General features: G+C 37.6%; 1 protein-coding gene across 1 annotated transcript; it reads right to left on the bottom strand.

Annotated features, from left to right (window-relative positions):
* Nucleotides 1-14,358: 14,358 nt before the first annotated feature.
* On the bottom strand, nucleotides 14,359-27,873 carry APIP (APAF1 interacting protein). The gene is made up of 8 exons (XM_088525724.1): nucleotides 27,793-27,873; nucleotides 24,405-24,505; nucleotides 21,828-21,876; nucleotides 20,433-20,550; nucleotides 19,192-19,327; nucleotides 16,399-16,566; nucleotides 15,871-15,991; nucleotides 14,359-14,614 (listed from the first exon to the last, which is right to left on the bottom strand). The coding sequence occupies exons 1-7, from the start codon at nucleotides 27,844-27,846 to the stop codon at nucleotides 15,892-15,894; spliced, it is 726 nt and encodes a 241-aa protein (XP_088381850.1). The 5' UTR covers nucleotides 27,847-27,873; the 3' UTR covers nucleotides 14,359-14,614; nucleotides 15,871-15,891.
* Between the last annotated feature and the right edge of the window lie 77 nt (nucleotides 27,874-27,950).

The raw sequence follows: 27,950 nt of genomic DNA, 5'->3' as shown, positions 1-27,950 counted from the left end.
TCTCTTTTGCACTCACACAAAATAGAAAAGTTTATATTTACCTGTTCTAAACATCTGGTAAGCCCCTAAAACCTTATAACAGATCTCTCAATTTTACCATCTCTGTGAAGATGGTTCTTGTGTAATTTGCGTTTCAACATCCAGCTTTGCTTTCTGGAGTGCAGCCCTACTGGAGCACAATCAATTTTGGGATAAACATCGAAGAGGATATAATTATATGTACTTGCAAGAGATGAAGATTAAAACTGTTTTCCAGTTTATAGTTGTAAATGGGCTAGAGTCAATTAGCAAAATTATCTTCTACCATACGCTATAACAATTAATTTATTAGCAAGGAGTGGTCACCTCATGCAACTTTTAGCCAGTTCTGCTTCTTCCAGTGCTAGACAGAAGTCTTAAATCTTTTCTCTCCCCTAGCAGCAGAAACCAGTTATTGCCAAAATCCATAAATCTGATGCCTCATCCTTCTCTAAATCCCTCCTCAAAACCTTTTGCTGCTGTGATGCTCAGGAACCACTCCCATTAGGTAGGCAAGTAGTGAGCTGCAGTAAATTCTGTTTGCTTTACAGTTATTCAGTCTTTCCAATCCACTCCCACCTTGTAGTTTATCTGTTCCATCAGTCTCTTTTATCCTGGGTGATAAGAACCGCTGGATCTCTGATGCGAGAGTTCTTTCTTATTATTGTTTGCAAAACACCCAGGTAAATTAGGCCCTTTCATTGGGGTTTCAAGGGTGCAGTGATAATATAAATAGTAAACAATAACTCTGTAAGATTAGCACTATCTCTAACCCCAAACTCTGAAAGTGAAGCTTCAGGAGTAGATGATTTGTAGTGCCCTTAGAGGAACTGAGTGGTACAGATGGCACTGAGCGACTACAACTGAATTTTGCTGGCAAATCCCCAAATCTAGTAGCACTGGACAGGGCCTCTGCATGTTCAAGTCTATACAGCTCGCTCTCAAATGCCAGAGTAGGGAGTTGGTTCAACAAGTACCTCTACCATAAGATGATTTTTATCACATCAGTGAATTAACTTCCTCGCATTTGGGTCTGGTTCATTTGCTCTTACACTAGTAGGAGCGCTCTAGTCAGACATGGTGTACAGCAAAAGTGCTGCTTCTGCACTGATGTGGCTTAGGACTCAAATGCAGCCTGGAATCCCTTACGTTGGAGCCACATGTTCTCAGCACAGCAGCCTATTTTATCCTGCAGTGAAAGGATCTCATAAGAGAAGCAGAGTAAGACTCTTAATTAAACCTGGTAAGAGAGGTTATAGGTCCTTAGAGGTGAAAGTCTTGGGTCATAACCCCAGTGTGGCATGGCTTTTAGCATGTCACCTTGGCGGTGATATCAATAACTGGGTCAAAACCAGCAATAAAAATGAATATCTTGTGCATCACTGAGCCGGGAGGAGAACATTATGTCTTTGGAGACTTCTCTGTAACTGGTCATACCTGTTCTAAAATGAGCGCATTCCCTGGGAAGCATTAAACGAAACAGACCTTACCTTAGTGTCTAATCGTAAAAAATGACAGGCTGGGTTAATTATTACTTGGTAATTCTTTATTTAAACTTTGTACTAAGATTCATTTGCAGTAGGTTCTTTCATGCAGAACATAAGATATAATTGTGTACAGAGTGGGTGTGGTGTTTCCCTAGGTCAAGTAAGGAATATTTTGTTTATATGCTTGCCCTGTATGAAAAATGTGTGCTGTGCTTGTACAACACAGTTTAGAAGGTAGTTTAAATTAGTGAGGAAAATAAATGCCTTGGTATTTGGGGGCCGCTCTACTCGGCCCTGTATATAAGGGAGCAAGAAACAATTGTTTGCTCAGTAGTGCAGTGAGTTAAAACCTTCCAGATGCAGTCTAGGGCCTAAGCCTTCTCCCCTCCATATACCAGTACTTCTGACTTAGTTGGCCATCTTGTACAGCTTGTTAAAAACATGTCAGGGGCCAGAATTAGCTTCCAGGGTGTTCATTAGTTGTCCCTAACTAGGATGGAAGAAACAGAGTTCTGTATAAACCATTTTTAGTTGGATAACCTCACCTTTCTTTCTGCCTTCAAGAATACTGTCATAGACAATACCTCACAGGGTCACCTTTTTGAACCAAACTGTGTGTGCATTTTTAATACTTCACATATTTTGTTCTTGTGCAAGGGAATATGAAACCGACTGGGCATGTGGAATGATATATATGCACAGAAAATTGGAAGTCACTTTGGCAAGTTCTGGTTATCTTTGTTAGAAAATTATGCAGTGTTCAGAGAAAGTGGAATGCTAATAAGTTCCCAAAGGTCTGGCTTATTCTTCTGCTTGGATTTTAATCGGGTTTCCGATGGAAACAAGAGGATCTATCTGAGACTGATATAACTAGATGTCAACATCATATTTAATTTCCCAGGCATTAAGGGCTTTCCTGCTTCACCTCCGCCCCCCCTTTCCCCCCCCCCCCAAAAAAAAAGTCTGCTCTTCACAGCTGCTGTCTTATCAAAATATTTTTTTTTCTTCTCTCTCTCCCTATGGAACTCTTACAAATTTGGATTTTTAACTTGGTGGTATCTCCCTTGGTATTTGCTCTTGATTTTTAGAACAGCAAAAAGCTCACTCCATCTGTGGATGGGTGGATGAATCTCAGTCTTCAGGTTGACTCAAGTCAAGTCATGGCTGGATGATGTCTGTTAGTAATGTATGGGCCAATATAGGTGAGGCATAAATGCCACAGCACTGACAACTTTACTGGTTTCCAGCGGGAGCATAAGGGAAGAAGAGGAACTACTTTCATCCCAATGGATCAAGAATAACATGCTTAGTCTGCTGCTTCCTTTGCTGTCTGCCTGTAGCAGCCATCCCTGGATGACTGTCCTGGGGATGGAGACACATTTTTCAAAGCTGCTAATCGGCAACTTTAATTAGAGTTAGACTTACTAGTCCCCAAGGCAGCTTTCTTTATTAATAGCACTTCTGTGAAAGTGTTTTGGATTCACAGGCACCTAGCCTGTTCTGGAGCTCATTCTGTGCTGCTCGTCTCTGGAGGGCCTGGGACACTTGACAATACCGCAAGAGAAACACAAGCAATTACAGGGAAAGGAGCTTGTTCTTCTAGCTAGGGAAAGTGGATGGTAGGATGCTGGCCTGCCATAGGGCACTCATTGTTTTACTGTTTTGCTGTTTTTTTGCCCTTCAGATACTCTTGTTCCAAATCCCTTGTCCAAACTCTATTCTATTGTTTGTACTTTTTCTGTGTGTGCCTTAAGTTCCTTAATATCCATCTTCTCCTTAAGTCTATATCACACTTGATTTTTTTTCAATAGGTTTGCATTTTCCCACTTTGATTATCTTTGATTATCTCATTCTTCCCCTTTTCTCCAGTATTATACCTGTTTATTAACTTACTCAACTGAGCATGAGGTCCTATTATGTTAGTCAAATCTACAAAGCATGGCAGAAAGGAATTTTATCCCCTTTTCACAGATAAGGAAACTATAGCTTTGACCATTCAGTGTCTTGACCTAACCCAAGGAAACTGGTATTTTTGAGACTTGAGTCTATTTCTTGTAAATGCCAGGAATACAAGGCTATCTTCCCCCCAGTTTTCTGCCTTTGCACACCTACATTTTCTTCTGTACTTATCCAGAGAAGAACAATTTATTCTCTATGGTTACTACCCTTTGGCCGCTTTGCTGACTGGATGTCTCTCTACCCAAATCAGTGGCAACGATCTCAGGCTACAGGATGTTTCATCAACTTCAGAATGCCTGTGTTGCATAACGCAAGCAAGAAAGCTGAACAGTGCACCCATCTTGAAATAACATCAGGCCCACGGGTTAATTGCATAGTTACTGTGGGGGGGAAAAATAGAAATTATTTGGTGGTAACTAACCAGTGACTATCAGCAGTGGCTCTAACTTGCTTGTTTAACTTAAGATAATGCATTCAGTGCTTGTCGTGTATCAATAATCACATAATTGATTGCTGTGCAAACAAAACTGGTCGTTTTTGAAGAATACTTGCACATAAGCTAGTGCAGCAAGAAACTTTAGTGACAGTTATAATTTCTTCAAAATTAAGAAGGAAGGAAAGAAAAGTAGAATAAATGCCTTCACTGAATTCCACCCACAGTCTCTGCTGCAAGGCAATGAGGAAAGACATACAACTTCAGGAGGTGGAGGAAGAAAAGAGATGCTTGACATGCATATACGATCAAATCTTTTCATTTTTGTTCTCTTCCTCTGTGGTGAATGATTTGGGTGAGGGGAGGTTCTTTGAATTTAATGGTGGCACGTATAACTATGCGTAGCTTACACTACCTCACTTGCAGAGTGAAAGGAACACTGCTCTGTCACTGAGTTACTGCCATCTCTGTCCCTCCTAACCTCAACTTCCATTTCTGAGAGCAAGGTGGAACTGGCCTCTGTAGGAGAAGGAGTCTACAGGAGTGGAAAGTAAATGATCAATGCATCTAATGATCTGAATTTAAGATTTTAACCTAGGAATCGATATTTGATCAATAAAAGAAAGCAATTTTAGGCTTTCTAAAATTAAATCACAATACAATTTTTGGTTAACTTTTTAAAAGCAGTTCTAACTCAATTCTGGCAAGGGCAAGTTCCCTCAACAGATGAACAGGACAACAGATGTCTAGGACACTCATAGGGGTGGAAAAAAAAAAAAAAGCTTTTTCCTTTATTTTCAGTTCAACACTTCACTAAACACTTTCAGTCAAAATAAGGTAATGCTCAATGCAATAACATAATGTTTGGAAAAGCACAGTATACCCATGTTACTATATGGTCTTAAAATCACTCAGTCACTTGTATGTACATCTGCATTTGAATCAGGCCTGTAATCCTTTCTCCCAGATGACTATGAAGATGCTACATCTGCAGCACATGTTGCAGTGCCTCCAGTGCTAATGTAGCACAGCAGCACTTGCAGAAATATTATCTGCTAGTTCACAGCAGCTGTTGTCTGGCTGTAGTTAGTTGAGGTGCTTCATTACTAATGGCAATTGGAAGGGAGTTATGCCATATGAAAGCATGAGATTTCCATCTGTTATTGAGTCATACTAGCTGCTGGCAGGGTGCTTTTTTTTCGATGCTAAGTGGTTGGAGAGCAACCTTTGGACATGTTCCTGCAGCAACACCTACTCTTCTAGGGAAAAGGATTATCGATGCAAATTACATGGGAGTGTTTATTAAAGGTTACTAATTTGAAAAATGAAGAATTTGCCAAAGTGAATGACTGGTAAAAGCATGTCAGGGTGAAAAGCATATTTCAGGGTGAAGAGAATACAAGTACCACTAAAAGCAAAAGTACCAATTAAAAGGAAGGCTTGCAAGCTGTAATGGCTTGTTTCCTTAAATTTGCTTTAAATTGCCTATTCCTACCTCTAAGAACTATTTTCAAGCAGCTTAACTAATTCTGTTACAGGTACCTAATGGATAGGGGCCTTGTTTTTTCCCTTGCTTCCTTCCAGGATGGTGGAAGGAACCATCCTGGTGGAAGCAACCTCAGCTGGCCGAGCACTTAGGTTTGACCTAAGTCCTTTCAGGAACCAGAGTCTTGATGCATCTTTGGAAAGGCTGAGAGCATCTGAATCAGGCCCTCAAAATATACCCTTTCTCACAACCTTCAGCTCTTCCTTCTTCCTGAGGGTCTTCAGATCTATTTCCTGTGATTAAAAGCTATGCTGATTGGTATTTCATTTTTTCCTGTTGAATCATTTTTCTTTAAAAGAGTTTAAACAGTTTCAAAAATCTACTTATCAATGAAATGGGGATTAGAATTCAAGTCTCCTGTCTCTCAAATAAATCGTCTGTGGGTTGCCTAGGAATTAAGCAGTGCCCATTGCTATCTCTTTCTGATTCAGGGAATATTTTCAGAGCATCCTCAAGGAGAAGGGAGTGCTCCCTACAAATAAATAGAAACTTTTTTCTACTTTTTTCAGGGAAATGGGAGAAACTTCACTGAATCTCCACATTCCAAAGATGTACCAAGTTTTCATCATCCTAGATGAAACCACTAACTGCGCAGGTACCATATGAAGCATTGGGGATTACTCCCCAAGAAGCATGAAGAGTAAGCTTACATATTTTTAAAGATGGTGCTTAGACATTTATCTATTTTTAGGAAAGAATCCTGGACTGAGATTTCACAAGCAGGAGGAGGCTCCTTTCTGTTCAGTCATCTAATGCTCAGATACTATTTAAGATTAAAGACCTACCCTTGTTCATGATGTTTGCTAGTGGCTGTTTATTTTACTTCACACTGAGTTTGTATTTTAAAAACTTAAATCTTCTGCCTTTGAATATAAAAGCTGTTACAAGGAAGTTGATTGCAAGCATCATGAACCCACCTCCTTTTTTGGATGGGGTATAAGTACTTAAAAAATGTATAAGGAAGTATAAAAGCTTAGCCCAAGACCTTCACAGAACTTAAGAGGATCATTATGAGTCAAAGACCTGATATTACTTCTCTGAACAGGAGTTAATTTTATCCAGCAGGGAAATTCCACCTTTATCCTCCAATAACTCTAGCATGGAAGCCATAATCTGGGGATGAGAGAGAAGCTGACACTCTTATACTGCTCTGCTCACTTTGGGCTGAAAGGGCTCCACAGGGTACTATGGGTGGTCCCAAAGGCCTGTTGAGGCTATGGATGCCAAGACCCAAGGGCACCTACACACCCCTGAGGAAGTCTGGTACCTTCTGCCCTGCAGCCACTTGGCCTCCTCTCATACCCTGACATGAAGTTTGCAGATTGCATTGCTCTCTGGCCCTGGGGAATTATCTCTGGGCTAACCTTTGCCTTTACAACATTTTAGCCCTGTTTGGAGAATGAACAGGGGAACAGGAACAGGAGATTTCCTTCAGAGTCATTAGCAACGTTACAAGGCAGAATTTCAGATTGCACAGATGAGCAGGCAGGGAAATACAATGCAATTATTCTGATATTGCCCTATCCTGGCAATGCTATTTTGGTGAACCCTGCTATTCTCCATCTATCTTTATTTCTTTGGGAACAAGTTCTTTATCATACCTGCTGAATCTGATTCCTGTCACTTCCACTGGACTGATACTTTTGTTAGAATTTTTTCTTTCCGTATTCTAAAGATATTGAAAAATTTCATATGGTGCTTTTAAGGAAGAAAAATGTCCTGGTCAACTGCAGTAGTAGTTCATAATAGTATTTTGAGGATTTTAACAAAACATCCAGCAGGGAAGATTGAATATAATATTCTCTCTTTTATAAAAATAATTTGAACTGTAACCATGCTGCTGTTCTTCAGACAGGCCATAAAGTTCTTGATCTCTCCATTAGCTTCTAAGAGTATTAAATTTGCATCTATGTTTTACAGCTTATTGTGTGATAAACTCAATCCTATAGTGGGCAATCTTCTTTAGACCTAGATGCCGTCTGCTGCACCAGGCTTAAGCTCGGGCAGCCGCCACCGCTTTTGCTGTGGAGCAGGGAGTGCTGCTCCACAGCTGTCCATCTCCATCACCTTCTCAAAACTTCTCCCGAGCTCTATACAACCACCTTTCTGACATGCACTTGCTCCTTTATTCACATGCAATATTATTTTTATGTTCCCTGGCATGCTACTTTGAATATCTAGATCTCATGTCTATTTCATCCCACTCCCAATAAACGAGTGCTCGTTCCTTGTGTTCATGCTGGAATCCTTTTGCCCCATGTAATATTTTGCATGCCTTCTTTCATCATAAAGCAGCTACTGTGTGTGGACACCTCTTTCTTGGAGAAATCTTTTTAAACTATCCCCTATGTTGTTAGTTTTGAAGAGCTTCTGCCTGCCAACCCCCCCCCCCCCCCAAAAAAAAAAGACAAGTGCATTATATATGCTCTAGAGATGTAGAGAACTTTGCAGGATTTCTTGAAACGGAGCTGGGAAGGGCCAGTCAGTAATAGGCATCAAGCACAATAGTGCTTGGTCAAGCAGGGTGGTGGAGAAAGAAACAAAAATCAAACAACAAAAAAGTAGATAAAATTTGGCAAATGTTAAAAAGAAAATTATCAAATAATGAAGGACACGAACTAAATCAATTCAGACCAGACGCCAGACAGGTATTGACAACTTGGTGAAACCTGAACCTCACATTGCGCAGAATCAATTGCCCAATAAAAAGAAGTGACAAGGCTTTCCAACCCGCTCCCGAAAGGACGCCAAGGCTGGGAGGCTCTCGCCCCTGCTGTACTTGCATTTAATGTCTCTCCACCATACACGCTCTGCACTCTATTCTGACTTGATAAAGGTCCCAGGCTGCAACGCTGACACCAGAATTGTGGCATTGTCATACAAAGCATTACACAAGTCCAGAGTATCCATAATCACGTTTCCACATATGTGGATACAAAAGAAAAAACTATATATTTAAAAAACTATATATTTATCTTTATCATAAAGTTTTTCAGAAAAATTAATCTGAAGACTGTGTTGTATTAACTGCTTAATCTATAGACTTTTTCTCTTTCCAAATGTAGCAATCTTATTGAGTGTCAGACAATTCATACAGGACAACACATCCTAATGCAGGTTAGTGCATGACTTCTACCTAGACCATTAGACTAGCTATCCAGTTCTACTGGGATTGTATTGTTTTAACTGCAATTAATGTCCAGTAGCACAGTGCTACTTTTTAGTACATACAGTGAAGGTACTTTGTAAATGGTTCTGCAGGAGTAGACAGTGGTGGCCGTTCTGTTCATCTAACTATTCATCTACTAATATTGCTACTGTTGCTACTAAATGCTTTCCCTTTCAGGTGTGTGAGGTGTTAATTACATTCTCTAGTCTTGCTTTTACTATAATTAAGCAAATCACTTGCTATCATAGCGTTTGTTCTTCCTTCACCTTGTGGTAGAAACATTATTCCCCTCTTATTCTATGGCTTGAGGCTTGACACCCTGAGCTGTCGCTGCAACATTATTGAACCTCGCACTGAAATATTATTGAGCGGTTCCTTCTCTCTTTTTCCATCTGTGCTGAAGCAGCAGCTGCTGTTCTTTTTCTGCTCCTCTGTGTCTCTCTGCATCCCCTTTGGTTTTAACCACGGCAAGCATGACAGGAGCCATTTGCTCCAGTGCTGTGTGTATTTGGGTGTGTTTTTTTTTTTTTGTGAACTAATTTCCTGGCACCTGGGCATTCGGGTTCAGAAAATGTCCTTATCCAGGTTGTGTGCTCAATAAACCATTCGTGGATCTCTAAAGTTCCCAGGCACGGACACGAGCCTGTTAACAGGGAGGGGGTATCAGGTGACAGGAGTGTGATGAGCTTTACGTGGGCAATGGGATTCTCCGATTTAAAATTTAGTCTGTTGGATTTAAAATAGACTCGGACACCAAACAATGACAATTATTAATCAGTTCGGAACACTTAAGTGTCTTGATTTTTTTCATTTTTAATATACTTTGTAAGAGTTAAACTCCTACGTGGACACTCCTTTATTTACATAGAAGTTGAATAAAATACCCGCATTATGAAATCTCATTGTTTTTGGCTATGTTTTTCATAGGTGTAGTCCAGAACCCTTATTTTTGTGGTGCTTTAGATATTTCAGAGTTATCATAACCTGAAGGCGAGGGCATTAAATAAAATGATGACCCAAGAAATTGTGGTAGCCTGGTTTTGAACATGTGACAAATCATAAAAAGAATAATTCCTTTTTCTTTTATTGTATGAATTAAGTTACAGGGACTGTTAAGTTAAACTTAAAATAACCCTTTTAAAAGTTGTTGAGGATAATGAATTAGCCAGGAGGAGTTAGAGCCTGCTGCTGCCAACTAAAGTGCTCGGGGACTTGAGATAGAAGTGAACGATAAGCAGCAGCTTTCATGCATTCAAATAAATTACATGCTGGGCTTGGCTTAATCCTGGCATCAGAATGATCTCTGGGGGTTTTCCCTACACTATCTTAGTCTATGATTATGCAAATTTCCTTTTAATGTAGCGACTCTTTAACAGGAAATTAGTCTCATACTTGTTCATATGTTCTTGCAACCAACAGACATTTGCTTGCAAAATTCTAAACAGTGTGTCTAAGGTACAGAGGGTAAATTAACCCGCTAAGTACCAAAGTGCAGCAAACGCAAATAACAGGACATGCTTGGATATGTCAGCGATGTAGCAGATGAATCAAGAAAGGGATAAATTATTTGTTGCCTAATGCAAAAATATTCCTGGGTTTGAAAGTTCAAGTAGAATGCAAATGGTAGTATGTTTACATTTAGTTTCAAAGATAGTATGGAAAACAAACAGGTGAGGGAGAAAAACATCTTACAGCAAAGCAGGATTAAAACAGAATAAGACATGGAAATGAGACAAAGCATAAGGACAAAAGGAATGCAAGCATCAGGTAAATGCACAGCACCCTGATGAGCCCGGGTATCTGGCCATGCTCATTCATGCACACAGATATACTGAAATTCACTGCAGTGATATTGTTTTCTGCAACCATGCTGAAACAGGGACTGTGAGGATAACCTGCTTGGTTGGAGCTGCTCTGTAGTAACCTGCTTTGTTGCTCCTGGAGACCTAAAGCCTGGGGTTGGGCATCAGGCGTCCTGTCTGGGAGGACAGTCTGTGGAAGAATGGTATCCTTTGGGAAGGGCAGAACTGAAGTGGCAAAGGCTGTGACACTGTAGTTACACTAGTGTTAATGTGCAAATCTGAGTCAGCAGGAAAGCTCGCTTCTTGATTTCTTGCTTTTGTAATGCAGCACCAGGTGATGTTATTGTGTGGCAATCTTATTCTTAAAAGCTATGGTTTTATTGTGTAAGAGCTCTTTTTTTTCAGGGATGGAGAGTGGGAAAGGCAGGCATTTGATGTCTGTCTGGAACATGCTAGCAATGGCCTGGAGACCACCACACTAGCCCCCTTTCCAGCTTCTCCCCTTCCGGATGGAGACGCATGGAGGTAATGCCAAATGCTGGGAGTACCAGGGGAGCTTAATGAAACCCCAGAATCCGACGCTCCAGTGGGATATAGGTAGTACCTGATTCATTCAGGCTCTTTTGAAACTCCCATCAAAGTGAACTGTTCAAGGCATGACCTTAAGGTAACACTTGAATCAGCCACAGAATCTAGACTTCCAGCTCTTTGCTTTAAATATAAGACCTATTCTTTCTTCTATATCCAGTGTATTCTGCTTGTAATTACCAGAAATTACCATTAGAGAAATCGGAGCTAATCTGAGGCTCATCTATGAGAGAGAATTTATGCCCAACTATTTAAATAAATTCTTGTTGAGCTAGTTTCTGGAGATTAAACTCTGTAATTTTATCTGTCACAGATGAGAGAAACTTGCTAGTACAATAGCACAATATCTTTAAAAAAAAAAAAAAAAAAAAAAAAAAAAAAAGTACCTACCTAGAGAGAGAGTGGGTGTTTGCAAATGCTATTCAGGCAATATGAATTTCTATGATTGCGAATTAAATCACATCTAGTTGAACATGTTTAGTCCATTTTTGGTATCACACATCAGCCAGCTGCTACTTTTTAAGTGCTTTTGCACAATCTAGCACATGTCGGAAAAGTCTGAAGACAAAAAATTTAAAAGTTTGCTATCTGGATTTTGTTGTTGTTGTTGCTTAAAATAAGTTAAAAATCCTTTTAACTTATTTGCTGGGAATTATTTTTATTGAGAAACATCGGAACTTATTTAGTGTTTTGGACGAGCCACTTGAAATGGGAATTATGTGCCTTTTGCATAATACTATCTGCTGATACTAAACTTATCTGTGATGCAGATAAAAAATATCTTGCTGTGGCTACAATTCACATCAGAAGGTGGTCTAAATTTCCGTATGATAGAAGCTTGGAAGCTTTAGTTCATTTAGGGAACTTTAACATTTTTGTTCTATGTAATTAATTGGGCTGGACTGTAAAACTTCCTGAACACTTTGGGAAGCAGCAACCATGTCACAAGCTTATAACAAGGTTGTGATTTCATGGATTCCTTTTTTTGAGGGTCCCTGTAAGCAGATATGAGGACAGTGTATTTAGTTTATTTCCATACCACTAAATGGGCATTAATAGCATCTGAAAGTCCCATGTAAAGCAATCTAATAATTACCACACAAAATTTGAATTTTGTACTGATTTTGGAAAGAAGAGAGTTACAGATTGTATCTGGGTAAGGAAGTGAATATAAATAACATATGACCCTAGAGGAATATATTTGGCAAAAAATACTTCTCCCTGAGTCTTCTTTTGTAGTTTTTCAATATGCACATAGACCAAAACATCAAGAAGCAGAAAAACCTTTTTTTTTCCTACTTACAAAACATATTATCACAGGAAGATATAATTATATCCTATTCTGACAGCATCATCAGAATACCACAGAAATTCACTTTTAACAGAGATCTGGCAGTTTAAAGAAAGTATCAAAGGTCCCAATCAATAGATGGCAACTAGATTGCACCAATAAGTGGATTGTCATAATGGATAGTATTGGTGTGTTTTAACTTGTTTGTGTTAAGCAGGACTCCTAGGAAAAATATTAAGGAAAGTGCAATGCTTAAATGATTAAGAGCTCACTTGGGTGTGATTTGTGCCTGACTTGAGCAGCACAGTATGCAGCATACCTCAATGCACAACCTGTTCTAAAAACCACCATTTTTTTAAGCAAGTCTCTCCTGCAATCCATATACCATCACAGAATACAGAGATACTGCAAAACATTTATCACTGACAAATAAATGCATAATTATGCAAAATGTTAATTAAAAATACAGTCAACAACCTGAAGTAAGCCAACAATAACTATTGTTCATAAGAATTAAGCCCCCCTGCACATGCTTTAAAGGTTGCATGTTGCAGGCACATCCCCAGTTTCACCAGGGAAAGTAAACATGCTTAAGGGTTACAAGACACAGCTCTTAATGACACCTCCTGGTGTGTCAGCACAGCACTGAATATTACTTTTCTCTATGAATTTTAAGAAAGAGATTGAGCATTTGAGAAAAGACAATTGCTTTTAAGCTCAGAATCCACCTGCATGTCAGATAAATAATGAAGCAGTAATGAGCTTGGTGGGACACACTCTTCCTTCAGTTTTTGATTGGCTATATTCCAGCAAAGGTCAGAAGATAAAATGAATAGCAAAAAAAAAAAAAAAAAAAAAAAAAAAGCTATGTTTGCCTACCTAAATTGTGTAAGGAAATACAAAAAAAGGCACTTAGTTTACATCATGATGCTTCACAGCAGATGACTTTTTCCAAAGCCAGACTGTTACATGGGCACACAAATCATCACCAAGTCAAAATAATGTGTGTGTTGTGCGATTTCAGCATGGAACACAACTACCAGTATGCCAAAAGTATATGTTGTGTTATATCCAGTAGTCTGGCACCCATAACTAAAGCAAGTTAATGCTATTAATGGAAGAGAAATAAGATTTTTTTTCTGGCTTGTTTTAGCAAACTATGTAGAGGATGCATTCCCACAAACAGCTGGGTAAGTTAAATAGTTATTGCTATCAAAAGGGGAATGGTCTCCCTGTTCTTCTATCCCATTTTAGCCATCTCCACTTTTATCTTATCTCTGGTACTCTTTGGAGCAACCTCTGAGCTGATCCAACTTATCAGTGCCTGACCAGGAAACAATATAATTTTGTTTGTTCCCCCTTGAAGTAGTTTTCTCTTAGGCTAATGAATTAATTCACCTCATGGAAGCTCAAACAAGTGCCAGGGAGGATGCAAAGGAAGTGGTGAGAATGCATGGCCCCCAGCAGAAAACAAGATGGAAAACAAGAGCTCTCCCTCTGGCAGTGCACGTTGGCCGACAGGCTCTCATGTCATCCTCAACATTCAGTCATAAAGCTGGCCAACTGAGGCTCTGATGGCTTCTGCTGGGGGCCATTCCATAAGGTTTTGAAAGAAGATACATAAGTAAAACACATAAATATGTGAGACTAATGAGCTTCCTATTGGAATCATAATGCTAGATTAAATCTACTTTAGGCTGGGTAATTGTAGGACATTTTAAAGTGTTTTAGAATCGTAACAGTCTTATAATCTTATTGAAAGGACAAGGATTTACAAAGGTTTAAAAAAAGACAAGACCCAGAGCATTCTTCTCAGTTATAATTCGCAAACGCAAGCTATAAAATTACATCGACTACTACCTGTAATGACAGTTAAATGAGGATTAAAAATACATATATTGAATTTCACAAATCTTAAGATCGTATAACTGAATCAGAGTTCAACCTATGCTTTATATCTAACTTAAGGTGAGAGTGATCTAAAAGTTTAAAGCCTATTTCTTTCTTTTAGAGATCCAGAGTAAATTAAGCCATCTAGCAGAGGATCACAATCAAGAAATATGAATTTTTAAAATATGCAAACAAAATGTCACATTAATTCTGCATAGCTTTCTTCAAAGACAGTCTTTGCATCCGAATTTTCATTTCTCCCACTGCAGTCTTTGACAGTATTCATAAAGAGAAACGACTGCTCAGGACTTTCTTCATTTCAGCTCTCCTCTTTCTCTTTGATCGTCGGGAGCGATGGGGAGCGTTGGCCAAGGCGGCGAGTCTAACAGCGCCCCCTCCTGTTTCAGTGGTGTGACATGGAACCTGGAGCTGCCGAAACGATGCAAGGAGAAAATCCTGGGGGAGAAAAAAAATAGGAAAAGGAATTCTGAAACAAGCTATACTTGTATAAGGAAAAAGTAAAGGGATATTAATGCTATCATGCCAGTCCAACCTTTTCAACTGCAGGGGCTGAAGATCAGTTTTGGTCCCTGTCTCCAGGGCTGCATGGTAGCTCTGTGCAGGTGTGGTAGGCAGTGTCTTCATCCCTGAATGCAGTGGCAGCCCTCCAAATATCTGATCATGCAGAAACTCATCTGACAGCAAGTCTCCTGTCCCACTGCTTCCTCCTCCTGTGCTAGGGCTCCGAGCACTGCTGTTCTCTGCTTGTGCTGCCTAAGCAACCAGTTTTCATCTCTTCTGATGCAAGTGTGGTGGGTGGACAGAATTATCTGATGGGCCAACTTCGTGCAATGAGTTAGCCCATCCTGTTTAATTAGACCATGAGTTTAGTCTAGCAGCTCCTTTATGCCGGCACTGCTATCTTCAAGCTCTCTCAGGTTTTCAGGAAGAGGTGCCCCAAACCGAAGCATCACGCTACTACTGTGTTTTGCCATACTGGGCTGAACAAAGCTTATGTGAGAACTTTCAGAGATCCTCCTCCATCAGTTATCTAATGTGCTGCCTGATCATATTATATATTTGCTTTTAAAAATATTGGTTCTGGGAAGTTTATGAAATGATCGCTGCTACATAAGAAAACAAATTCTTGGTAGCATTGCTGTACAAAGCAAATACATGACACTAATCAATGAAACTTATTTAAGCCCCAACTAGTCATTTCTGATGAAGGAAAAAAGTCATCAAATAAGGAGAAAACGTCAGCACTGAGAGAAACTGCAGCTGATGCCTGATCTAGCTAAAGAATGAAAATACCTAAAGAATGAAAGTTCAGGTATCTTTGTATACATTAACTTCCTAGGCTGGAGTCTCTTTACTTCACTGACTTTTTCTTGTAACACTTGGGATTCTTTAGTTTTAAAAGATGCAAATGAAGTGCATTCTGTGCAGTACATGATTGTTAAAATATATGCAGGATATACTTACCTTGCAGTGCCACAAAAGGATATGTATTTATAGTTAAGGGAGCATTACTTTAGGCACAGGTACAGCTGCAATGATAATAGAGCTAGGGCTGGGGGTTGAGGGGAGAGGTGCAGAATTCAAGTGTCTCATCTGCCTGGGAATTCAGAGCCTGTAGTTTCTCCCTCCATATTGACCCCTTTTAATTTCTACAAATAAATTCACACCTGAATATAAATGTTGTCATTTACAGGATCCCATTTTCTCCTGATGGATCTTTTGAAGGATCTAGCCCATGCTGTTTCATCTGCACTGCGATGTCAAACAGGTAATCATAACACTCGCACCTTAAAATTAATAGGAGAAAAAAGAGAAATGTAAAGTTAGGTATAAGCAGTACCATGTTCTGTGAAAATGGCTTTTTTTTTCTCTTGAGCTCTGTATCACCAATGTTACGGTCTGACAGGACAGGACTCTATTTTTGTTCATTTCTACAACTCTGATATGGGAAAGTCAGCAAAGACACTCTGGCACTCAGCATTTTTGTTGCAAGCTCCTGACTTTCTCCATTTCCATCAGCAATTGAATTTCCCAAAGCAAAAGGGACTAGTGAAGACTACAAACAGTTGAAAGGTATTATATAAAAGCAGAGAATGCCTGCAGGTTTCATGTGGGAAGGGGCACACAGGTTTCAACTCATTAATATTTTGAAGATGTAGTGACAAATGATATAATCTTCCTAAATTATACTCACATTGTTTTGGCTTTTTCCCATGTTTCTCCCCATACATAAACTCCATGACGTCTGACCAAAACAGCGCAAGAATCTGGGTATTGTTCCATTGCACGTGCCATTCTTTCCTTGAGATCTTTTTCTTCTGGTGTATTCTCAATAATGGGAACCACCAGTGTATCATCATATCTAAACAGAAAGAGGAGTTTGTGCACTTAAGAAGTGATGTGTTTGAAAGCATTTCCCCTGTGAAGGGGGATTCTTCTTTGATTGCTTACAGAGTTGTTACATTGTTAACAGAGTCTCAGCACTAGTGACTTGAAGCTCTTCTGTTGTGAGTCACACTGTGACATACAAGCTCTCAGCAATATCTTCAGCTCCCAAACTTACAGTATGCCTGCAACACCTGAACCATACTCAAGGCATCAAAAGAAAATAAAACTTTAATGTAATACGTTTAGCTGTTTTGTTCACATATCACCACTTTGTACTCCCTTGGCAATTTTTTTTTTCTGAATTTCTTCATCCTGTATTGGCATAATCTACAAGCTTGATCTCAGATTAAATTATTTAAAAGAATCACATCATGAAGAAGGAAATGGGACTCTGCTGGAGAGCAGAAAAAAAAATAGGTAGTCCAAAAAGCCCCTGGAAATAAGATTGTCCTGCTAAGGCATATAGAGTGAAGAGTCAACACTTGAAAAATAAACTGTCTTCTGTGATAGAGTGATTGGTGGGCTATATGTGATGTTAAGAGAGCTTGAGAACCCCAGTTCCAAAGACAAGATGATGCACGTTATTCAGTGGAACTTGCCTAATAGTTTCTTGTGAAGGAGGATTGGGATATTTGGCATTGTTTGAACCTTAATTAACACTGGCAGAAACTTGTTTAAATAGTTTTAATAAATCCCCAGTTCAAGTTAAGGTTTATCATCAAGATCACATAGATATTTCATAGGTAGATGCTAATAGAACTTTAAAAAAAAAAAAAAAACAGATAGGAAACAATGCTAAAAATAATACAGCTTATACTTTGTGTTAGATATTTACAAAAAATAAAATCTGATCCCTTACATTTTTAAATAATGATACTTTCCCAAGGATATCTATAAAAAGAATGAATGAAGTAAATGAAATGTTTGTAGACTTCCTTGGAATCTCATATGATGTGGTCTTTCAAGTTAGATTTGTAGTGTTTGTTACTTATGAGGCCAGAATAGGTAAGGGATTGGTTTCCTAAATTTTGTTTTGTGTTTGGGCATGAGTTTGGAAGAACCTCACATTACCCTACATCTTGCTTTAGATGGATAGCATGTATTAACACCATTAACTGATTCCTAATCATACCATAGATTTTTAAAAACTAATACCCATAGAGGCCACAGAAGACTCAATAGGTTAGACTAAACAGGAATGGAGTATTTTACTGAAACAAGAGCTTGTTCTCTCAAGCTTCCCTATTAAATATCTTGGGAGGGTTTGAGGGCAAGACTTTCACAACTTTTTTTTTTTTTTTTCCTATGGGTCTATTTCTTCTAAAGTTGAAGGTAACGCTATTATGGCTTCACTGGAATCATATTTGGTCCATGGAATAAATCTGATTATCCTATCTGTAACATTTTCCTAGATAGCTTCCAGAAAAGGTTTATCTAATTAGAAGCAATGTACTCTTAATACCTTTTCGAAAGCTTCTATTTCTTTGAATTCCTGTTTTATACGAGACAAGACAGTAGAGTGTGAATCAGACAAAAATGACGTAGTGGCAACCACCTTTATGAGAAACTTTGATTCTTTTAGTTTTTCTTTTGAATTAAAAGGGTGACAAAGCAGAATGTGAAGATATGGAAAATGTCCTGACTAACTTTTAGGAATGTTTGAGAATTCAGAATGCAAATCCAAAATAGGAAATTGGTCCTGATTTTTAACACCAGTTGCTTAGACAATTCAGCATATGGTTGGACATTTTGCCATATTAAAAACATAAATGTTAATGCTGAGAAGAAGGTAAAGCTGGCAAGTCAACCAAAACTCTGAAAATGGCCTAGCATAATATCTCAAACCAAACATTTGGCTCCTTTGTCAAATGGCAATTGTTAGTTACAAATAGTAACATCAAAAAGTGGAAAGAATTTAGCATTTCAATTTTTCATCTACTTGTCATATATTATATAAATGTTGTTTGCTGGTCTCAATTCAACACTCCACGGGTGGAGTCCTCAAAACAAGCCATCACAGATAATTTGGAATAACTCAGCACTTACCTCAAAGTGCATCTTTGAAAGGTACTAACATAGTCTTTAATGAGCTGTTTACTCTGAATTTTCTTTCAAAGTCTGTCAAGTAAAAATCTGAAATCCTCTACTCTCTTAACTTGCCCTAAAATAGCACAGGCAACAATTTGTGAAGTCCACCCAAATGCAGTTTGCTCTTTATCAATCCAACCTAACATTGCTTGGCTAAAGTATCAGCTTAACCTTGTATAGATGTGCTAATGACTCTGTTTTTGAGATTTTTGTCAGGACATGGCTATTTATTCTGGCTCTTTCTGTAGTTCCACAGACCGCAGTAACTTTGACATTACAAGATTTTATCTCTGTTCTCTTCTATAGGATGAGACCTTCTCAGGGGAAGCCAGTGACTGATTTATTACTGACGTCATGTTATTTCTTATTTCTAATACTTTATATATTACATACTTTAATGCACACGACTTAAATTACTTGTCATCTGTTAGTTTGATTTATACAAGTGATCAAATAGCATGCTTTCTGCTCTTAAATATAAATCTCTATTTATATGTATGTATGGAAATACCGGTAATGTCCTCCCGAAGTACACTTCTGAATTCCTTTTATCATCTCCTGATGGGTAATACTGAATTCACTCCCTGGGTAAAGAAGTGTAGCCATAACAGCAGCCTTGGAATGAGTATGGATCACTGCACCTGCTCCTAAGATAAGAAAAAGGCAAAAATGAATTATTTTGTAATTAATTTTTTTAAAAAAATCTATTAAGAATAATTTATTCATATATCTTTTTCCTATGACCAGGCACCTTTGCAAATGTTGCTTATTCTTTTTGAGGGAGAAAATATATAGCAACTTAAAGAAAGTTAGGAAATAACCACTCATCTATGAAGGATAATTATGAATCATTTTAGGACACCAATATCAACTTCTAGTACCAATTTGAGGACAAACACTATTTTTATGTTTCATTATATATTGTAGTGACTGAAACACTCTAACTTTATCAGTGTCCTAAGATTCTAAAGAATTACCAAGTTTACTTGTGAGGAGAAAATTTAGAGGCTTTTAACATCTTGTTATGCAGATATACTTCCCAAATTATCGATTAATTATCTGAAAAATTATTGTTATTTTCACCATGTGCCATGAAGGAAAGAGGCATAATTATAATTTATTGATAAAACTGCAATCTTGCTAAAAATATAAAGTGAGTTTTCTTTGGCTACATATATCAATTTATTGAACAGGAAGATCAGAAGAGATTCCCTAAATCCCTACAAAAACTTTCTACAGCTGTCCATCCATAGGGACTCTAATCCAGTCCAGGCTTGGAAGAGAAAAGTGAAGAACATTGAGGCAATACTGCTACCTAAATGTAACAAAGAATTGCAACAAACGAGCTTTCTGCAACACCTCAGATGCCTCCAAACTGGAAACTGACAACTTAATTCTGAGCAAAAGGCAAGTTTCATACTTTTCATACTTTTAGAACCTTTGACCAGAGAAGCAGCATTTAAAATGATCTAATAATAAGCAAAACTGCTGGTATAAAGCTGTAGTAACCTTCTTTCCAGGCCCCCAAACTATGAATACACTGCACTAAAAATTGGTGCTGTAACTATGACCAGAAATACTATCGAATCTGAAGGTTAAAGTCTGAACGTACCTCACAGGATGTAACCATGGACTATCTCCCATTCTACACATTCTTGTACAAATTAGTTCAGTTTCATGATTCAATGATAATTTCCATAAAGAATCCTGATACTGAACTTTGATTCTGTGAACATAATACTAATTACATACCTCTCATAGTGTAAGCATTCATAAAAAGTGGTGTACACTGGCTTTTCTTTAGTTTCTTGTGTGCTGGAGGCCCGCTGATGTCCTGTTCTTTTATGTCACAAACAAACATATCTTCTGGCTGTGCGAAAAAGGAAATTATTTTAAACTGTGATGATCCAGACTGTTTTGTTTTTCCTTCTTGAGACTATACACAGACGTATGTATATATACATAAACACCTCCCATACAGTCAATACAGAATGCAATTTAAAATTTGATATAATGTACCACATTCATACTCACTTCTAGTGCTAATTACTATCACTGTGTCAAGTAAATGTTCACAAATGTAAAACATAATAGGAAGGGGGAGTTTATAGCTAAGTAACATGCAATCCACCTAACAAAAAGAATTAACTTACTAAGAGAAAGAAACGTAGATATATTCTTTCTTTCCTTCTTAAAGAATCAATGAAGACTATATATTAAACCTACATAAAATATATTTAAATTGTAGAACTTCTTTTTCCTTAATTTTGCCTTTAGGAGCTTTTTGCAAATGTTCTCTTTCCATCACTCAAGTATTTGTAATAGTGCAGAATACACAGAACTGTTCAGCGTGGGGAAAAAAAAGCTTTCTTCTTTGAAATTACTTACAAAATCAGCAGGAAATAGAGTTGCAAGAGATCTCCTTGCTCACTGCACTCAATCCACTGCTGCTGCCAGCAAAGAAAAGAATATCACATCTTGCCATATTACGCCTTTGCCTGTCTAGCTTGCTAACGCTCCTAGCAAGTGTTATGCAAAACCTCAAGTTTCTATTAGCAAAGAGATCCATTTCATTTTTCATTGCATTAACTCTGAGATGTGAAACAACAAATCCTTTCCACAAATAATTCTAGTCTGGGGGAGTTCCTGGTATCATAAAAGCTATAATTTCCCGATCTTCTCTCTACTTATATCTTGATTCTTTGCTCTTATATGAAAAAGAACTGATACAGACAAGGTCACTTTCTCTTTACTGAGAAGATCGAGACAAAGAAATATTTGTGCAATTGCTTGAATGAAAATAAACAGGAGAGAGGTGTTGATGCATAATTTGATATGTGTCACAGCAAGCTGAAACTGAATCCAGACAGCAAAAAAAAAAAAAAAAAACTGTCTAATGGCTTTCAAATCTGTCTTCTGTATTAATTTTAAGCAAAAAAATCATCAAGACAAATCTATACACATCGCTGAAACAGTGCCTTGCTATGCTAGAAGAGTACTTAAACAGTGGGTAAATGCGTAATTGTTTCAAGAAAGCAGTCAGTATAACAAATTTCAAACTTCACATAAGGAAAAACAAAACTCTAAATAAAGGTAACTTCATCAACTTCAGGATAAACTTTGACATGAAAATAGAGCTCAACATACCTGTATTCTTTCCTTCTGCACTCCTGAGGGAGCGATATAGATTTCATTCCTAAGAAAAATTACAGAAAGGAAAAAAATATAAAACCAGCATTTAACTGCATAGATATTAGAATGCTAGATTCTCTGAAAAAGAAATAGCAAATACAATCCATGATAACTTAATTTTCTTGTTCCTACTACATATCCTCATGTAAATGGTTTCCAAAATATGACCAGATCATAAGAGTATGTTAAATCTCTGTAACTTATACGGGTTCAAAATAGTGTTTTTGACTTGCCAAGAGATCTAAAACATGCGTAGGAAGCACAGCCTTATCTTTTCTATAAAGAAAAACACACACAAAAACACCCTTTTCTGTGCAGTAATTCCAGACTCATACTTACAGAATTCAGAATAAAAATGGTGGGGGGAAAAAAAGAAAAGGCAAGCAGATAAGTGATCTGTCCCCACCAAAAAGTCACAAAATTCTTATTTAAAAAAATCTGCACAAACTATCCATAAGTAGTATTAACAGTCTATGGCATTCTAAAATGACAATATTTGTGTTTTTATTGGAACAATCTAGCTTATATATTGTTTTTAAATGCATATATATATTTGAAAGGATAAAAAATTTACACTAATTCAATGCAATTAAGTGACTGAAATTTAAATAGAAGTGTATCGCTTCTTCCAAGGTTCACAAAAAAAAAGAATATAAAAGGATTTAGATAAAAATAATTTTAAGATGGCATGTAAAATATTCTGGATAACAGCAAAAAAAAATCAGATCGCTTTCCCTTGTATCTGTAATAACTATTCAATTGCAAAAACACTGAATTAATTTCAGAAGCAGAGAGACATCTAGTGAATAGTTACTCAAGTTACAGATTCATTTTTTAAGGAGAACGAGATGCTTATACTTCTGGACGAGAGGGCACCTTTCAAAAATTCTAACTGTTAAGGTGATCTACTTTTTATATAGGTAAAAAGGTTATAAAGGACATAAAGATGTGGCTTTAATGTTCGTAACTTTTTAGTTCATGAGTATTATGTTATTGCCATTTCATTAATTTAGTTTTCCTATCTTTGCACGAGCAAGATGATTTAGAGGGCAGTATATTGAGAAATCAAGTAGCAATTTGGTTACTGATAAAAGATGTATTTTTCTATGAACGTTTTTTTAGGAATTAAATGTGCAAATCTGAAAATCTGATTATGAACCAGAGCTTGAAATATAGACCACCTGAGAAAGAATAATGGTTTGTTTTTTAATATCCTATCCTGTATCCAAATTGGTGTATTTATTTTAAGTAGTTCATATGAACAGTCTACTGAAAAATGCTAGAATTTCAAGCAATTTTCAATTGTGCTTTAGTTACATCCTATACAAAAACTCTGAAGTTTCCACTTGTCCAGTTATGGTTATTTGTTTTGAAACACACATAAGACACGCATCTGCTACTGTGGACGTAAAAATGAGTACAGCCACACAAATTCCTATACTACACCATGTAACATACATCAGTACCAACTCAGGTATGTATTTCAGTATACTCTGAGCAACCAAGTGACAGAGCTGTGGAGGAAAACTGTACTAACGTTGACATTTGTTTTGCCCTAAATTAAATTTAGCTATTGATCAAAAAATATCATTAGATAGGTATTCCACAGGCAAAGAACTTTAAAAACAAGAACTTTCTAATTATTACTGCTCTTGCTTTGTTTGCAAAAAAAATAGGCAGATAAGGGAAATGACCTGCTAAAGCTCTCAGCAAAGCACAAAGATTAGTGTTTCAAGCCTGTATTTCATAAGGGACACTTGAATGGCAATACTTGTTTGTGTCTGCATGCAAGTTTGTCAGAAATATGTGATATTAAGCAGTGTCAAGCTAGTGTTTCAACATTATTTGACTGCAGACAGAATTCCATATGCTGTACAAAATACCTGTGGTACTTGGTGGCCACTAAGAGGAGCTCTTCATTCATTTAAAAACTCCAAAACTGTGAATGGGGGCATCAATGATTGAAGAGTAATGCTGTGCTTTTAGTAGTAGGCGCACACCAAATATTGTTTTGCTGTTGCCTATCCTACTTCAACTATATGCCATGAACACCTCTGTAGACATCCCCACAGCAGAACACTAATTCCCTTGTTAAAGGAATCAGCATTTCCCCAATATGTCTAGGGTGAGTTATCCAGCTCACCTAACCACAGGCACTTGAAAGCTGGGTGCCTGGTATAAACTCATCATCTAAACTCTGTAGTCAATGGAATGAACAGGCAAAAATGAATGACTCTCTTGAAGGCCATTTATCTATCTCAAAAGATATTAAAAAAAAAAAAAAAAGGAAAATCATTTTCTGAAGCTGCCCTTTCTCACTGAAGAAACCCCAAAGGTTAACTCAGATTAGCCACCTCCTTTTCCCTATTGTTAAGGTACTGTTCATCTCTCCCTCTCCCTCAAAAGTAAGTAATCAAACTTACTTCTGATTTTCAAATATTCCTCATGGAACTGAAATGCCTTTACCAACTAGTAAGCACAGCTATGTTTTCTATATAACCACCATATTCAATTTCTTATATCTTTACTTACCCATGTTTCAAGCTGATTCCTCCACCTGTTCCTGTTACCCAGCCTAAACCATAAAACAGTCTACAAAGTTCTGGAATAAGGTTTCTTGGATGCAACTTTTCCTAAAGAAAATATAAAAATAAAAATCACCACAACCATCACAAAGCTTAGGATTTCAATTCTGGAATTCAACTTGAGGGGTTAATACCTTTATACTGCAAGATGATAATCTAATTTATAACTTCTGAACTTGCAAAATGACTGTGTGTGCAGAATGCCCTTTAGGGTTTGTAAGTGGCACTTGCACCTTGAAACTAACAATCCCCCCAGTGTGTGTCTACTGTGAACAGAGAGAAGAAAAAATACATATATATATATATATAAATGCATCTAAATTCATCTACCTTGAAAAGCTCAACCAATACTGTTCATATTAGTTTTCTGATTTTTGCTATAAAATTTGAAATTGTATAGTGAAAATCCAAGCTGCAATAAGAATGCATAATTACTACAAATCTCAACAGAACATATTTTCTCTCTTACATTTTTATTTAGCAGTCAAAAATATCATGGAAATTACTAGCAAATTTCTTGATGAATTTCACATTTTCACATTTTATTTTTCACAAGGAAAAGCCAACTGATGCAGAGTTTAGCCAGAAGGCAAACTGCACTATTCCAAAAGATAAAAATATTTTATTCTTTGCATTGTTGCTTATGTTTATGTATATATACATATATGCATAGAGTGCATATGCATGAGATTGTGTGTATATTTTTATTTACTGAAAGTTATTTGTGGTGTCAGATATTCTTTAAAATTCATATTTTAAAGCACTGCTCTGCGCATATAAAAGTGAAAGTAGTACATAACAGAGGGCAGCCTTTGATAAGGTATTACAATAGAAATTCAAAAATCTTGAATGTTGGAACCATTTACATGAGACACATAACTGACACATGCAGACTACTGCAAGGTAATGGTTTAATTCAAAATATATTCCTAGAATTTACATATTTGCATGTTGTCATATTTCTTTTAGCTTACTTTAGACAATAAAAAAGAAGCCAAGGTCCTTGCTCTTTACCAATTTGAAAATAAAGGTGAAGAAATAAATAAAAATAGTATATTTATATGCATTTATGGAATATTATTTTTATTTATATGCATTATTTGCCTGGCATGAGGATTTCTACCTACAATTATTTTTGTTTCATGTATGTGAGAGAGAACAGCAATTATGCAGAATGTAGTGCTACCCTAATACTGTTTTCATGAAAAAAAATGTTTTTTAATTTCTGTTTAGAAAAGCTAGTCTGGAAAAAAAATCCTTATGACTTCAGTCTCCTGCTACTATAGGCAACTCTCAAATAATTCTTTTTTTTATATATGTGCTAAGCTTGATCTATACTTCCACCTTCAGCTTACAGTGACACTGCTTCTGAAGCTATGATCTCTGAAGAACTGGCATTCGCTTCAGATGTTGTTTTTAACTACTAGTTTAAATACACTACTAGTGTATTTCTTTCTATGCTTTCAGGTCTCTTTTAGTAGTACAAAATAATCACCTGTTGATTCATTTCAAAAGTTAGAAACAAGAGTCTAGCCAGCACTCTTAGAGATAGATGCAAGAAGATGGATTTTTAAAGCACCATAAACATGTATCAATTCACTTTATTTCAAACAAACAGTACATGAAAAACAAACAAAAGCAAATAGGTCAAATAGAGTTCTACGTTTAGAGTGAAAAAATTATGAAGGCAGGACCCTCCTCCACACACACACACACACACACCAAGTTCTCTTCTGCTGGCAACAGCAGTATTCGTGAAATACACCAGTGCTTGTATCTTCTCTTTACAAATACAAAACAAGTGCATATGTAAATTAGAGGTCCCCCTTTTATTGTTCAAACACATTTTGTATGTTTGTATGATTTTTATCATTTAGCCTGCTATAAAAATTACGGGTCCCACAGTATCTTCTTTTGTCTTTCAATCAAAATAACATCACTGCTTATTTTTAAATTGTGTTATATTGACATTTTACATGTCAGAGAAAATGATCCCCATTCTACTTTTGATAGAAAAAAATCTCATGTCAAACAGGCTTATACTGCTATTATATCTTGAAGATGTATAGACAGAGAAAACTAGATTACAACATTTTTCCTGTTGTTTCAGATTTTCCCACTGCTGGTGAATATGGACCACAATTTGTCGGAAAATATACTTAATTTTCATCAATTTAAAATCATTAAAAAGTTTTTTGCAGTTCAAATTCAGAAGCTTTCGTCAAAAGCATACATACAAAGGAATTCTAACTATTTTTCTGAACAATTTTAGGATTATAAATCAATCCTGAGTTTAATAGGACTCTTCCATGATCAGCAGATAGTACTCATAACCACAAACTATTTAGCGTGTTTTAAAATAACTGATAATATAGATGACAGAATCTGTCATAACTAAAAAGGCTGTATTTGCTGAACATATATAAAAGCCGTGGGCGAGTCAACAGGATTATTATTCTTTTGCCAAATCTCAATCAGCACCTTTTTTTTTCCCTAGTTGGTTTTCAGGTTAAAATACAGATGCCGTTGGTTTTCTCTTTCTTCACATCTCCAACTCAGACTTTGGCCCACTAGTTTTCTGTTACAGACAGTATGAACAATCTAGCTTTGTTTTCTGTTCTTAATCTAATTTCCCACATTAGGTGTGAATGAAAACTTCTTTTGAAAGTTGATAAATTTCACAAATGTAACTGACAGAAAGCATTTACTTAAAATCTATATTTTTAGTAGTCAACTTTTCTTTTAAAGGTGGTTGTTGTTTAAATAAAAACTTTTTTCTCCCTTTTTATTCATGCGAATACACATAATACTATAAAACATATAATAATAGTACCAATGCGATATAGAACTAATATAATAGAAATCAAGGTTGCCCCCGGCTACTTATAAAATTAGCCAAATTGCAAGACTTTGCGAGGCAGTTTTCACCGGGATATGAAAATGAACTACAACGTGCTTGTGCAATTTTCAGGTGTAATGGCAGACGAACATTTCCCATAGCAAACATAAATTGGGACCTCCCCCCCAAAAAAATCCTTAGGAATGCGGAGCCACGGGAAAGGCCGGGCAGGTCCGGGAGCGTTTGGAAACGCTCCTTCTGTCTGTGCTTATCCCCGGGCCAGGCACTCGCTGCCCTCACCGGGCCTATGTTCCCACCGCGCAGCCTACGTCTTGTTTGCCGCAACGCAGGCTCCTTATGTCTTATCCCACCGCAACCAAGAGCCGCCCAGGGGACCAGCAGCTCCCTAGGAGCCTGGGGACGGCTCCTTTTTCCTAGGAAGCCTCGGGATGGCTGATTCCCTGGGAAGTCCAGGGCAGCGGCCCGCGCGCGTTACCTGCGCGTCGCCGCAGCCGTCGCCGCGCTCCGGGCGGCCGTTGGTGGCGGCCATGGCGGCGGCAGCCGGGTCCTGCGGCGGGGGCTGGCTCCGGACGGCGCGGGCGGGGGGCTGCGGAGCGGCCGGGAGCGGGGCGGCTGGGTCGGGCTAGGGACTCG

The sequence above is a fragment of the Tinamus guttatus genome, unplaced genomic scaffold (assembly GCF_059628265.1).
Source record: "Tinamus guttatus ecotype Peru unplaced genomic scaffold, ASM5962826v1 Tinamus_guttatus_pri_ptg000240l, whole genome shotgun sequence".
NCBI classification, from domain to species: domain Eukaryota; kingdom Metazoa; phylum Chordata; class Aves; order Tinamiformes; family Tinamidae; genus Tinamus; species Tinamus guttatus.
This window is presented reverse-complemented; position numbering and strand designations above follow the sequence as displayed.

Excerpts from the sequence above, each read along its gene's own strand:
- APIP (XM_088525724.1), bottom strand. The coding sequence starts at position 27,846 with ATGGCCGCCACCAACGGCCGCCCGGAGCGCGGCGACGGCTGCGGCGAC. Across the intron at positions 21,877-24,404 it reads GGAATCAGCTTGAAACATGG|GAATGAAATCTATATCGCTC; the intron begins GTAAGTAAAGAT and ends AATTTTTCTTAG. Across the intron at positions 19,328-20,432 it reads GAATGCTTACACTATGAGAG|GAGCAGGTGCAGTGATCCAT; the intron begins GTATGTAATTAG and ends TTCTTATCTTAG.